The sequence below is a fragment of the Hyaena hyaena genome, unplaced genomic scaffold (genome assembly GCF_003009895.1).
Source record: "Hyaena hyaena isolate Hyena2069 unplaced genomic scaffold, ASM300989v1 scaffold_62, whole genome shotgun sequence".
Lineage (NCBI taxonomy): Eukaryota > Metazoa > Chordata > Mammalia > Carnivora > Hyaenidae > Hyaena > Hyaena hyaena.
In genome coordinates this window covers 3,025,868-3,039,131 of record NW_024080694.1, presented here as the reverse complement: position 1 = coordinate 3,039,131, position 13,264 = coordinate 3,025,868, and the positions used below count along the sequence as shown (strand labels likewise).

The window sequence follows — 13,264 nt, the reverse complement described above, 5'->3', positions numbered from 1 at the left end:
TCTTTAAATAAGAGAATTCTCATTTTTAACATGTTTGCAAGTGATACTGATGCTGCTATATGGGGATTAATTTTGCGAACAATTGGCCTGGAGAATATCCTTGCAGGTGGTTAGTAGTTCATGTACACACACACACACACACACACACACACTAATGTGTGTGTGTTTCCACAGTGATCACCCAAAGCAGCCATCCCCAGAAACTCTATCTGTGGCCCCAGCCACGTGGGAAGAGGGTGTAGGTCAGAGAGAAGTCTTCCAGCTCAGAGTCAACACCGTTCCAGGAGCAGAGGCCAGAGGAGCGCAGGGTCAGCTGGCTTTGATCATGACTCTGGGCACGATTTGAAAGCAAAAGTCCCTCTAGGCTTATATACAGTAATGATAAAATTCCTGAGCTTTATTGTCTTTTCATCTGCTGGCAACACATAGGAAATGCTATTTCGAGTGAGGAGTGGCCAGCTCCAGCCGAGGTAGAAGCTCGGGCTGGGGAATCTTGCTGTTCTCATCCATTCTCTGCTACTGGCTTGCTGTGTGGTCCTGATAAGTTACAGATGGCGCCTTACTCATAACAGACTTGCCTTGTCCAGCAGCTGTAGGTAACAATGGCTGCTCAGCCGACATTACCATTACAGGATTGCTGTGAAATTGAAATGAGATATAGGGCACAGAAGTGCTTTGAATAGTCAAAAGCACTCTACAAATATAAAATAGGAGACCAAAACATCTGATACTCCTCAGAAGGCTTCTTGCAATGAAAGACTGATTTTCGGGGGAAAAACTCACCACTAAATGCCTTGAAGCAACTAACTCATCTTGTTGGCTTAACATTATCATCAGATAAAAAATAATTGTGTAACAGTAATTTATACACATCATTTCAGGAGTATATCTCTGAGGTATATCCCATCTGTCTTGGGAGTGGTAAGCACTCTGTTAACCCAACCGTTAATTGGAATAATAATAAGAGAGAACATTTGTGTGCTTACCACATGCCAGGTACTATTCTGAGCCTTTTACATTTATTACTTAACTCTTTTTATAAAAAATATTTTTATTTATTTCTAGGAGAGAGAGAGAGAGAGAGTGAGAGAGCGTGAGCAGGGGAGGGCCAGAGAGAGAGGGAGATACAGAATCTGAAACAGGCTCCAGGCTCTGAGCTGGCAGTCAGCACAGAGCCCGACGTGGGGCTCGAACCCATGAACCGCGAGATCATGACCTAAGCGAAAGNAAAAATATTTTTATTTATTTCTAGGAGAGAGAGAGAGAGAGAGAGCGAGAGAGCGTGAGCAGGGGAGGGCCAGAGAGAGAGGGAGATACAGAATCTGAAACAGGCTCCAGGCTCTGAGCTGGCAGTCAGCACAAAGCCCGATGCGGGGCTCGAACCCATGAACCGCGAGATCATGACCTAAGCGAAAGTCGGATGCTTAACCGACTAAGCCACCCAGACGCCCCCCAAAATTTTTATTTTTGAGAGAGAGACAGAGAGAGGCAGAGCCCGACTCAGGGCTCGAACTCACAAATACGAGATCATGACCTGAGCCGAAGATGGACACCTAACTGACTGAGCCACCCGGGTGCCCCTATATTATTTATCTCTTGAAAGAAGTCCAAGAGGGTGTGATGATGAAGATTATCATCCCATTTTACAAATGAGGACAGAGGTTAGGTGACCCGCCGGTGATAGGACATGGATTTGAGCCTGGATATTAACTCTAAGGCTTTGCTCTTCAACTTGACACTCCTCTATGTTCCTAGCCTCTGCTGTTAAGCAGTGTTTCCCAACCTCGGCACTACATTTGGGGCCGGATAAGTCTTTGTTGCGGGTCCGTCCTGTGTATTGTAGGCTGATTAGCAGCCTTGACTTACTAGATGCTCTTAGCATTGTCTCCTCAACACCCAAGGTGACAACCCCAAATGTTTCCAGACATTACCAAATATTCCTTGAGGTGGGGGAGGAGCAAAATCACCTCTGATTAAGAACCTCTGTTGTAAAAGACTCCCATGGTTCCTTACCCCTGATCTGGACTTCTTTTGGAAATAAGCAGTTTTAGTGTGAACTCCGTTGCCCTGGTGCTTATTTACTTACAAGCTGATAGGCTTGAAAGGTGGCGCGTAATTGCTTGTGGTTCCTCTTGGCCAAGACTTCATCGAAGGCAAGCTCATCAGTGCCCCAGCGGCCCTCCCCTGCCTGCGGGACAAAGGCAAACATTTTGAAAAAGCCTTTTGCAAAACACACTGAATATACTGTTCTATGACCAGGTCTCACTTACAGACAATTATAAAATAGGCACTGACTGGAAGTCAAAAGTCAAATTGATCAACTAAGCACTATACGTGCAGGTTTACTCACACATTTATTTATAATATTTATACCCTCCCTTGTTCCGAAATGGATCTGAAGCAGTAAACTCTGAAATGCAAGAATAGGAACAATTTTTTTTTTTTTAATGTTTGTTTTTCTAAGAGAAAGAGAGAGAGACAGAGTGCAAGTGCAAGTGCAAGCCAGGGAGGGGCAAAGAGAGGGAGACAGAACCCGGAGCAGGCTCCAGGCTCCAAGCTTTCAGCACAGAGCCTGATGCAGGGCTCGAACCCACAAACCATGAGATCATGATCTGAGCTGAAGTCGGACGACACTTAACCGACTGAGCCACCCGGGTGCCCCCAAAATAGGAACAATTCTTACAGGTTCACAAAGACTGTATATATTGAAAATATTTTAAAGGTCATATTTATTTCTCAAGCAGCTCCCATTTGCATGAAATAGAGAAACGTTTGTTGAAAACAGTGCTAAGAAACTTTAAAAAGGAAAAGGAATTTGCAGACTGGCACATCTGCACACTTACATCATACAGATCCTTGGCATCCCGACCCGCTAGATCTTTGTCCACCTCATCTCCTTCATCACGATTGGCCTAGAAAAATTGACACGTTGTTATTAACTTGAGTTCCTGCTTCACCACAGTAAACAGAAAGAGAAAGTCCTGGAAAGCCGGGGGTGATTTCAGAAGGGTGGTCTGGAGGAGACGGAGCCTGGCAAAGTGGCAGTGCTGCTCTCTGCTGCCATCTTTAGGGCACAACTGATAAGCAGAGTAGCTTCTGAAACAGCACTTGAGTCTTTCTTGTAGAAACCTGGGTCACTCACAAACCCACTGACCTCTAAGCAGGCTGAAAGCAACCTCATGATGTTCCCTAGAGTGACTCCATTGAAAAGCTAATAGTTTCCCTTTCAAAATATCACATTTCACCTCCCCGGGGTTTCCCAGTGCTCAAGAGCCCTGAGACTTGGTCATGGAAGGTTCTGGATTCTAACCTAAGCCCTTTATGGCAGGCGGAATCCTGAGCGGCCCAGCCCTTGTATGACTCCCTTCCCTTGAGTGCGGCTAAGAGCTGGGAATGTAAGCTGTCACTCCCATGAGGTTATGTTATGTTAATATACAAAGGAGATTTTACAGATAAAATTAAGATCTGTAATTAGTTGAGTTGATCAAAAGAGATCTTCCCCTTGGTGGGTCTCATATTACCTGTAGCAGGGACACCAGAATTTTCTTTAGGCTTCCACTTGTATCGGCTTTGATATCTGATTCAAGGCTCCTGTCAAATACTTTCGAAGAAGAAAAAGGGAGGAGAGAAGGCAGATGATTTCATTTCCCAGAGGTATTTTGAAAGGAACATTCTTTATCCAAAGTCAGAACAAAAGATCACTTACACCTTTGGTAGGCTTCTTTAATGGCCGAGATCTCCTAAGAAGGGTAATAAAACAAAAATCAATACTCCAAGGTGGGGTCGATCAGTAGGAGACACAGGGACACACAGGGAAGTGGCCGGAACATGTCTTCAGACACAGGATGCCTCCACGGCTTCCTCCAAAGAGAGCCAGCCTATGGCTCAGAGCCTAGGCCTGGGGCGGGTCCCTGGAGGTGTGAAGAAGGCCCTCCGTGCAAACATCTCAAACCACACACCAAACACATACATACATTCTCCTTCGTTAAAAGCAAAACTACTACAGCTAAGCTAATATCTTACTTTGCCACCTCCTCACCCCATCTCATGGCCCCATCTCCACTCAGGTGGCCAGTATCATCGGTTCACTGAGTATCTTCCCAAGCATTTGTCCTTGCATTTGTATACAGATAGGTGTGCTACTGAAAGTATAGAGAATCGTATGTGTTGTTCTTGAACTTATTTTTTCACTCAATAGTGTGTCTTGGGAATCCAGCTATGCTTATCCGTAGTTCCCTAGTGGTGGATACAAAACGTCCCAGCCTACAGCAAGCCACAGTGTATTTAGCCAGTCTCGGATGGATGCACATTTAGGTTGCTTCCAACTTTTTCTCCACTTGACACAAGGCTTCATTCAGTAAACAACGTGCCGTGTGCAGGGCTGCCAGCCTCTCTCTGGGGTGTGTCCTGGGAAGGAGTGCTTTGTGTTTCAATGTCTCAGACTGAGTGGCCCCCTCAGGAGCTGCCTCAGTTTACATGTAAGCCAGCAGTGTCTACGAGCAGGCATTTCCCCAGATCTTCACTGGCAAACTGTTAAAGAGAGTCAGCAGCAGGCCGGGGGGAAGGCGGTGGGGACCGTGGGCGGGGAGGAGCCCGCAGGGCCAGAGGACGTGGGAGCTGGTGGGGGCTGACCACTTGCTTCCATGTAGCTCTTTCTGTTCTTCTCCTTCCAACCCACTGCCAGGATGTGCCTGAACCCAAGGCCTGCTCTCTCCCTACTTTTCTTCTTTTTATTGTCAGACCGATTTGATTGTGGGGGAGAAAAAGAGCTTATTTGTTGTTTGAGAGCAGGGCTTGAAAGAAACGAGGCTGAGGAGGAACCGCATGTGGTCAAATAAGATTAGGAAAATAATAATCTGAACCTTCTCACCAAGGCAGGCTGCCCATTACCCTGATATTGGATACTTCCTGGCTGGGACTGTGGAGGTTTTAGAAGATGGGGGACCTTGCGTAGGGAACGCTGTATAACTGCAGGACCAAACTAATACCAGCCTCCTTCACTGACTCTTCCTGAACAAAAACTCCTTGAAATGGAGGGTTTTTTGTCTTGTGGGAAGAAAAGTCCGGGGATGCTCAGGAAAGGGGTTTAGGGGCTTGAGCTGTAGCTTGGAGCATGGTGGTGCTTGGAGAAATGGACCCCACGGGCTGAGCAGAAGGAACCAACCCAAGGTCATCTACACTCAAGGCTTTTTAAAGTATTGTTTTAGCACCAGAACTCTGTTGAAGTTTTTCCTTGCTGTTGGCTCCAAACACTGCCTCTGTCTCCTACCTGGAGGCCTCAAGAATGTTGGGACTTTCTGGCGTTTTCCTTGCTGTACTTCCCCATTCTACACGATGAGTGGTTGCAGCAGAGGGTGAGGGTCTCCAAATAATGATTTGGAGACCTCTACTCTTGATGAATTCTTTGGTCCTCATACCTTCTGGAACCAAAGATGAATGGGCTTCGACTAAGGCCTTAACAAAGGCTCTTTTCAGCTCCTGAAATGGCCCAAGGATTAGGGGGAGAAGTCTGCTAATAGAAGCAGATGGAAACCTTCAGGAAGGTGCTGGCAGCCACGAGTGGTGTGCACAGGAATCCCCTCTGCAGCACCTGCCTCCCCGCCTCTTTACGGTCCTTTTTGTACTCTATGCTAGAAGACGGCCATGGACAAGGCTGCTGCATAAACATGCTTAGACCATTTATTGCATTATTTTTGCCCGAAAACCTGCAAAGTCAGGCTGGGTGGAGGAAAGCAAAATCTTGCCTCCTGCATATAACACTATGCATTCCTTTTAGAAAAATGAAAGCTACATTGACACAGCTGTTCTGGAAGGATCTATCCTGTCAAGCCAGAGGCAGCAACACCAAGACTGACAGCTAGAAGATTGAAAGAGGGATCTCTCCTGCAACGTTTCTGTCCAGACACTCACTTACCCCATGAGGAGGTGTAGTTTTCCTTCTGGCTGCTGGAACCCTCTCTAATGGGCATCTGGATGGTCCTCTAGGGGCTGGGGCTGAGGACTTGACTGGAACTCACCTTATTGGTTCTTGTGCACAGGACCTCGATGAGCACTGCCTCATCTGTGCCCAGACCCTTCATGGCCTTTTGCAGCTGTCGGGCATCATACTCGCTGGGGCGGTCCAGGAGGGCCAAAGCTGTCTTCTCGAAGTTTCCATTCAGTTCACTCTTGAACACCTCCTCCAGGTCCTATAGGAAGATAGCGAGAGCCCTGACTGGGGAATGGCCCAAAGCAGAGGACAGGCTCCCCCCTACAGGGCCTCAGGGTCAACAGGAAGACTGCCAAGGACACATGAGAAGGGGGAGTGAGCTAGACAGAGCTCTAGTGACATGAGTGACCTGCTCTGGAGGACAGTCATCACTGTGACTTCCCCTGGGACTGGCAGAGAGGCAGAGAAGATCCCTTGCTCAAGGCTGGAGACCCCAAAGATGAATCACAATAACAAACAGCATTCGCTGAATAGTTTAGGGCTCAGAGAGCCTTCTCACTGATCTCCAGAATGGCCCTGGCAGGAGAAGTATTGGCATTATTCCTATTTACTGACCTCAAAAAAAAAAAAAAAAAAAATGAAGGCTCCCCCAAACACTTGCTAGACTAGAAAGGACTGACACATGGGTTTGTTATCTCTGGGGGATCAGATCATTTTTCATCCAAATTTAAATGGTTTTGTTTGGTTCTGTTCTGTTTCGTTTCATTTTTAGAGAGAGCGTGCGGAGGAGAGATGCAGAAGGAGAGAGAATCTCAAGCAGGCTCTACGCTCAGCACAAAGCCCAACGTAGGGCTCAATCCGGCACCCTGAGATCATGACCTGAGTCTGATGCTCAGCTGACTGAGCCAGCTAGGCACCCCTGAAGTGATTTTGAGAATGAAAGCGTGGTGGTGGGGGCACCTGGGTAGCTCAGTTGGTTAAGCGGCTGACTTTGGCTCAGGTCATGATCTCACAGTTTGTGGGTTCAAGCTCTGCATCAGACTCTGTGTTGACAGCTCAGAGCCTGGAGCTTGCTTCGGATTCTGTGTCTCCTCTCTCTGCCCCTCCCCCACTCCTGCTTTGTCTCTCTCTCTCTCTCTCTCTCTCTCTTGAGATTAAATAAATATTTTAAAAAAAAGAGAGAGTAGTTGCAGTGGCACAACACGAATAAATGGAGACCACCCTGGGCAAACCAGATGTATAGTCACTTTGTTTAACTTGTTAAATCTGGACAGGGACACACGTTGGAAAGCACTCAGGTGGGAGAAGAAATGAAATACATGAAGGAAGAAATAAAGTATATGAAATGCCCAATGGCGCCTGTTTTTAGCAAATGTCTGTGTTCATGGATGTTTTTTGGGAGGTGCTATCTTATAGGTAAACTGCCTGTTCCTACCTGTGTCTCTCTGATATGATGGGTTAGTGACAAAAGGGACAAAAATTGGTGTTCAGTCTAACTAGAGATGCCAATATCCCAACTTCATGGAAGGACCTTGAAGAAGGAACCTCATGTCCACACATGTCCCATGTGGGTCAGACTGGAGACTCATGGAGCAGCTAGCATCTTGGAACCCAAATTAAAGCATGGAGTGGGTCTGGCCACTCAACAGCATGGCATGATGGCTAATGACATGGTCACAGCAGCCGTGTGACCTTGGAAGTGTACCTTCACCAATTGTCAGTTTCTTCTGAAAAATGGGGGTCTAATGAGACTCACCTCTTTTTTAAATATTTATTTATTTTTTGAGACAGAGAGCAAGAGAACACAAGCAGGGAGGGGGCAGAGATAGAAGGAGACCGAATCTGTAGCAGGCTCCAGGCTCTAAGCTGTCAGCAGCTGGGCTTGAACTCATAAACCGTGAGATCATGACCTGAGGTGAAGTCGGACACTTAATGGACTGAACCACCCAGGCTCCCCAGTAAGACTCACCTCTTAGGGCTGTTGGGAAAATTAACTGAGACAATCCATGTAAAGCCCAAGCACAGTGCCTGGAACACTTTAAATGTTCAGGAAGTGGGTATTACCATCATTCCACCCTGAAGGGACCTTTCTAAGAGAAGGCTAATCAATTGTTTCTTTTATGAACCTCTGATCCTGGGAAAAAAGCCCAGAAGATTTTGCCTAATGAGTGGGGTCTACAGTCTTATGTAGGGGCCTCTGTCTTCAGGCAGCTGCTCCATCTAAAGCTGCATCCTGTAAAGTCAGGCTTTTGGTCAGTACTCTATGGTGTGGATCCATCCAAAGACTGGAAATGTCTTTTTTCAGGTCAGATGGGCATTATGTCGAACTGTAAAGAAGAGAAACCCCAGCTGCCTACACTTACAAGCCACAGACATGAAAACAGATCCTTGTGTGTTTACATTCTGTTTGGACACAAAAGCTGGCTCAGGATATCTCAGCTCTAATCCTGGTTTTCCTGCTCACTAGGAGTGTCACCTTGGGATGCTTGTTCTCTTTGGAGTTCAGTTGGCATGGGGACTTTGATTTGTCTGTTTCCAACATCTTTGAGCTTCAGATGCTGTGATTCCAGACCACCTCCTTGGCAGTCTCAACTGTCTGAAACAGCCACAAACTAGAAAGTAAGCAAATGATTGGCAGGTGTTGGTCTTGCAAAGCTTGGTGCTAGAGCATGCCTACTTTTTCTTTAGCAGAGCACCGTAAGTCCTCACCTCAAACTCATTTACTCTGCTTTACACTCAAGTTTAAGAAGTCTGTATTTGACTTTCCATGTCGTGGGGGTAGACAGCACTTGAGAGGCTGCTACAGTTAGGTATGCCGACAAGGATAAAAGTTCAACGTCATTCAATTCAATTCCATGCAGCTGAGCCGAAGATTCACTGACTTTCATCAATGTCATCAAGAAAAGACATTGACAAGCCTGACTGTGAAGAGAGAAGCAGAAAATCGATAAAAGTGCTGCCATCTGGGCCATTTAGTGTAGAAATAAATAGCCCCTCTCATGACAATGCGTTCTTCAGGAGTGGAAACCGGCCCTGGAGTCAGAAGACTGGGATTGGAGTGTTGGTTCTTTTTCTTACTAAGTGTGTGATTTTGCTTGAGTCATGGAAACAGAGGAGCTCCAGGTTTCTTCTCTGTAAAATGGAACAGTCTTACCTAGGATGGCTTCCCTTTACTGAGAGGCTACTGGCTTAGCCTGCCTGATTCTCTTAGCAACCTGAGAAGGGAGGTAGATTACATTTCATTCTGTATGTGAGGACACCAAGGACTGAAGAGATTATTGCCTGCCCAATGTCAAATAAGTAAGAAAACCCATCTCTATATCTATTTATATATGGAGGGATTGAAACTCTAAAGGTTTTATAAATATAAATTCAGAATACAGCATGATATTTAATATTTTATTAATTACCATTTTGCATGCTAATAATCTTAATGACAGTTTAAAAAAGGTTAAATTGTAGGGGCATCTGGGTAACTCAGTTGCTTAAGTGTCTGGCTCTTAATTTCAGCTCAGGTCATGACCTCACGGTTCATGAGTTCGAGCTCCATATCAGTCTCTGCACTGACAGTGTGAAGCCTGCTTGGGATCTCTCTCTCCCTTTCTTTCTGCCCCTTCCCTGCTCTCTCTCTCTCTCTCTCTCTCTCTGTATCAGAAAAATAAAAAATAAAAAAAGGAAAGGTTAAATTGTGTTCATTTTATATTAATAAAGAAAATAGAAAGCCTAATGTATACTTAAAAAAATATATACATAACAACATCAACAACAACAAAATGAATGAAAGAAAAGTCACACAAAGAAAGAAAAAAGTGGTCCTGGTTAATGAAATGAAGGTTTTTTATCCAGTGTTCTATAACAATCACTTATGAAGAACATATCTTCTTTCTTGAAGATGGATGGATAAACCAAGAATTCTTGTATAAAGACTCACCAGTGAAAACTGATTTTCAAGTCATTGACCTATCTGTAAGTTGATATGTAGAATTAGTCCAGATGAGTGGGAAAATGACAGAAGGATTGCTAGCAAAAGGGTGTCAGTTTTCAAAGGAAGTTCAAGAATATTGATTTTATAGGCTATTAAGTTAACAAGGTATTTTTGGTTTTTCTGAAGTCAATTAAAATTATAAAGAGTAGTTTCATTTTGTTTGCTCTTGAGCTAACTCAGTAAAGCTTTAAAGACATTCCCCGCTGCCTTGGGAAGGTAGAGAAAGCAGAGACCTCCAAGGCCAAGGATGTGTGCCCGTTCGCAGGGACCCTTGGAATCACCTTGCCATATGTTGCCTTGTACTTTTGCTTTATTTGTTGCCTCTCATCCGATGTCCTGTTTGATAAGATTTCAATGATGGATGCTTCATCGGTTCCTAAATTGCAAAAGAAAGAGACAAGGCCGAGAGTGAATAAGAAAGAAGATGGAGGTTGATTTTGGTCAATTCCAAGGAAGCTGGGGCATTGGTTAGAAGTGTGAGTGGAGCCTAGATGTATCCCTTAGCTTTAATGTCTCATGGAGAAGTGTGTTCTTTTCACTCACTTGACAAATATCCGTGGAGGCCTCACACTGCATGAAGCACAGTGCTAGGCATTGTAGCAGAAAGAGGAATGAGTGTGGCCTTAATTTCACTCCTAGGTATATACTCAAGAGAAATGAAAACAAACGGCCACATACAACTTGCACACAAATGTTCATTGCTGCATTACTCACAATAGCTGAAAGGTAGAAATAACCTGAATGTCCATCAGTGAACAAATGGATAAACAAATGGGGTATATCCATACAGCAGAATATTGTTTGGCCAGAAAAAAATGAATGAGGTCCTGATACATGCTACAATTTGAATGAACCTTGAAACTTTATGCTGAGTGAAAGAAGTCAGTCACAGAAGAACACATATCATATTATTCCATTCATATGAAAGTCCAGAATCGGGATATCTATACAGATAGAAAGGAGATTCGTGTCTGGGGATGGGCTGGGTAGGGAGGTGAAAGCTAAAGAGAAGGAGGTTTGTTTTTGAGGTGATGAAAATGTTCAAAGTTGACTGCAATGATGGTATCACATAACTGTGATCATATTAAAAACCACTGAATTGTACATTTTAAATGGGTAAAAGGTATGGGATATGAATTTATACCTAAATAAAACTGAAAAATCTAAAAAAAACTATGGTCTGTTCTTTGACCTCTGAGTACTTAAAACTGAGTAGAAGAGATTAAAATATAGCCCCACATTACTATAATATCAAGTCCACCCATAAAGTTGTCAATCTCAAGAGAGAAGTCCTAATTGGGACCAGGATGGGTAGTTGCCTCTTTAAGCTCCTGACTATTAAAATTTTTTTAATGTCTACTTATTTTTGAGAGAGAGAGAGCATGAACAGGGGTAGGGGAAAAAGAGAGAGAGAAAAGCCAAAGCAGACTCCACACTGTTAGTGCAAAGCCCTATGTGGGACTCGAACCCATGAACCACAAGATCATGACCTGAGCCAAAGTCAGACACCGACTGAGCCACCCAGGTGCTCCCTGACTATTATATTTTTAGATTACACTCTTTCTAAAAAGTTTTTCCCCCCTGATGTTCCAAAAGTAATACATATTCATTGTAAGCAATTTGATCAGTACCAAAAACTATAATGAAGAAGAAATAAGGGGAGAATATCCTTTTAAGAACATGGAGACAGGATTGGAAACATGATCCAGGATTGCAGGTGTGGGAATGAGAAAGTCTATGTAACCAGCAAACCCTGAATTAGATTCTTCAGCCTGGATTCAAGTAATGCCTCTACCCTTACCGACTGTATGGCATTGACTGTATATACCATTGACTGTATATACCACTGACTCTTGAATCATACAAGGTTTGGGGTACCAGTTCTTGCAGTAAAAAACTCATGTATAACTTTTGAGTCCCCCAAAACTTGAGTATTCAAGTAATACTCTACTATTAACCAGAAGCCTTACTGATAACATAAAGTCAATTAGCACATTTTTGAATGTTTTGTGTATCATATATTGTATTCTTACAATAATTTAGGGAAAAGCAAATGTTACTGAGAAAATCATGAGGAAGAGAAAATACATTTACAGTACTGTACTGTAAAATTCTGCATATAAGTGGACCCATTCAGTTCAAATCTGTGTTGTTCAAGAGTCAACTATAAGTAGATATCACTTATTCATCACTCCCGTGATTTTGCTGATGTTTTGTAAAGGACAGAGGCTGGACGAGCTGATTAAAAGAAATATGTTATGTCAGTAGTACTCAGGTTGACAAAAATCATGGAAGGTGGTAGCTGAATGTCTGGGATCTGAAAGCCTGCTACAGAATGTAGACCTTTGGCACCAAAGGCACAGGGAGAGTGCCATGTGAGGACAGAGGATTGGAGAGACTCATCTACAAACCAAGGAACGCCCGAGGCCACCAGAAGCAGAGTAGAAGACCTGGTACAGGTCCTTCCTAGTGCCTTCAGGGGGAGTGTAGCCTCCTGACTCCTTGACTTCAGACTCTGGCTTTCAGAGCTGGGAGACAATACATTTCTGCTGTTTTTAGCCACCTGGTTTGTGGTACTTCCTTATGGCAACTCTAGAAACAAATGCACCCACTATCCTCAGCAGTGCCTCAAGACTTCAGGAAAGGAACCCCAAACCCTTGTCACAGCCAGAGTCTGGAGTATCCTGCATTGGCTTTTTCCCAGCCTTACTCCTAATGGCCGCTCCCTGTGACTAACTAGCACGGGCTTGGTCACTTTTGATTGGAATTGACTTAGTCGAACTTGCATGATCGCCCACCCAGCTCAGGATCCCCAAGGAACAAGAAATGGTAGATACATTTGATGCGTTCTAATGGGAGAGTTGGGAGGAAAAAAAAATCCGGGTCATGGGTGTGGGGAAGCTGTGGAAGGGAGACTTGACTACAGAGAAGGGGACGGGAACAAAGAGACTCTCCTTCTTTTTTCGCTGGTGAAGGCTTGAGTTGTTCTACCCCTGCCTCGACTCTGACATCAGTCCTCACCGCAGTATTTGGGACGATGGGGATGAGAGAGCTGTGTGCTGGTCCTGGCACAGCCGTGAGCTTTGTGTCCTCAGACTATTCACTTAGTCTCAGGGATTAGTTCCACCTTTACAATTCTGGGAAGACCTAGGTGTTTGATTCCAAATGGAGAAACAGAAGATTCTAGGATGAGCTCACCTACAACAACAGCCGTGATTAATTGCCTGCCTGGTTCTGGTTCATTTCCAGCACTGTTATTTATATGGTTCCTCTAAATTTTTTCCTGCAGTTTCAGCTTTGTGGGGAGTATACAATTACTTCCTCCGTGACATATTATTTTTTTTAACTTT

The 13,264-nt window shown here is 44.4% G+C and overlaps 1 protein-coding gene across 1 annotated transcript in view; it reads right to left on the bottom strand.

Moving 5' to 3' along the window:
- The window catches only part of ANXA13 (annexin A13), a 57,232-nt gene that overhangs the window by 14,886 nt on the left and 29,082 nt on the right, over positions 1–13,264 (bottom strand). Inside the window, exons 4-9 of the mRNA XM_039231976.1 lie at positions 10,196–10,290; positions 6,018–6,188; positions 3,707–3,740; positions 3,522–3,601; positions 2,844–2,912; positions 2,087–2,188 (exon numbers count right to left, since the gene is read on the bottom strand). Coding sequence (XP_039087907.1) covers positions 2,087–2,188; positions 2,844–2,912; positions 3,522–3,601; positions 3,707–3,740; positions 6,018–6,188; positions 10,196–10,290 — 551 coding nt within the window. The remainder of the gene's footprint in view (positions 1–2,086; positions 2,189–2,843; positions 2,913–3,521; positions 3,602–3,706; positions 3,741–6,017; positions 6,189–10,195; positions 10,291–13,264) is intronic.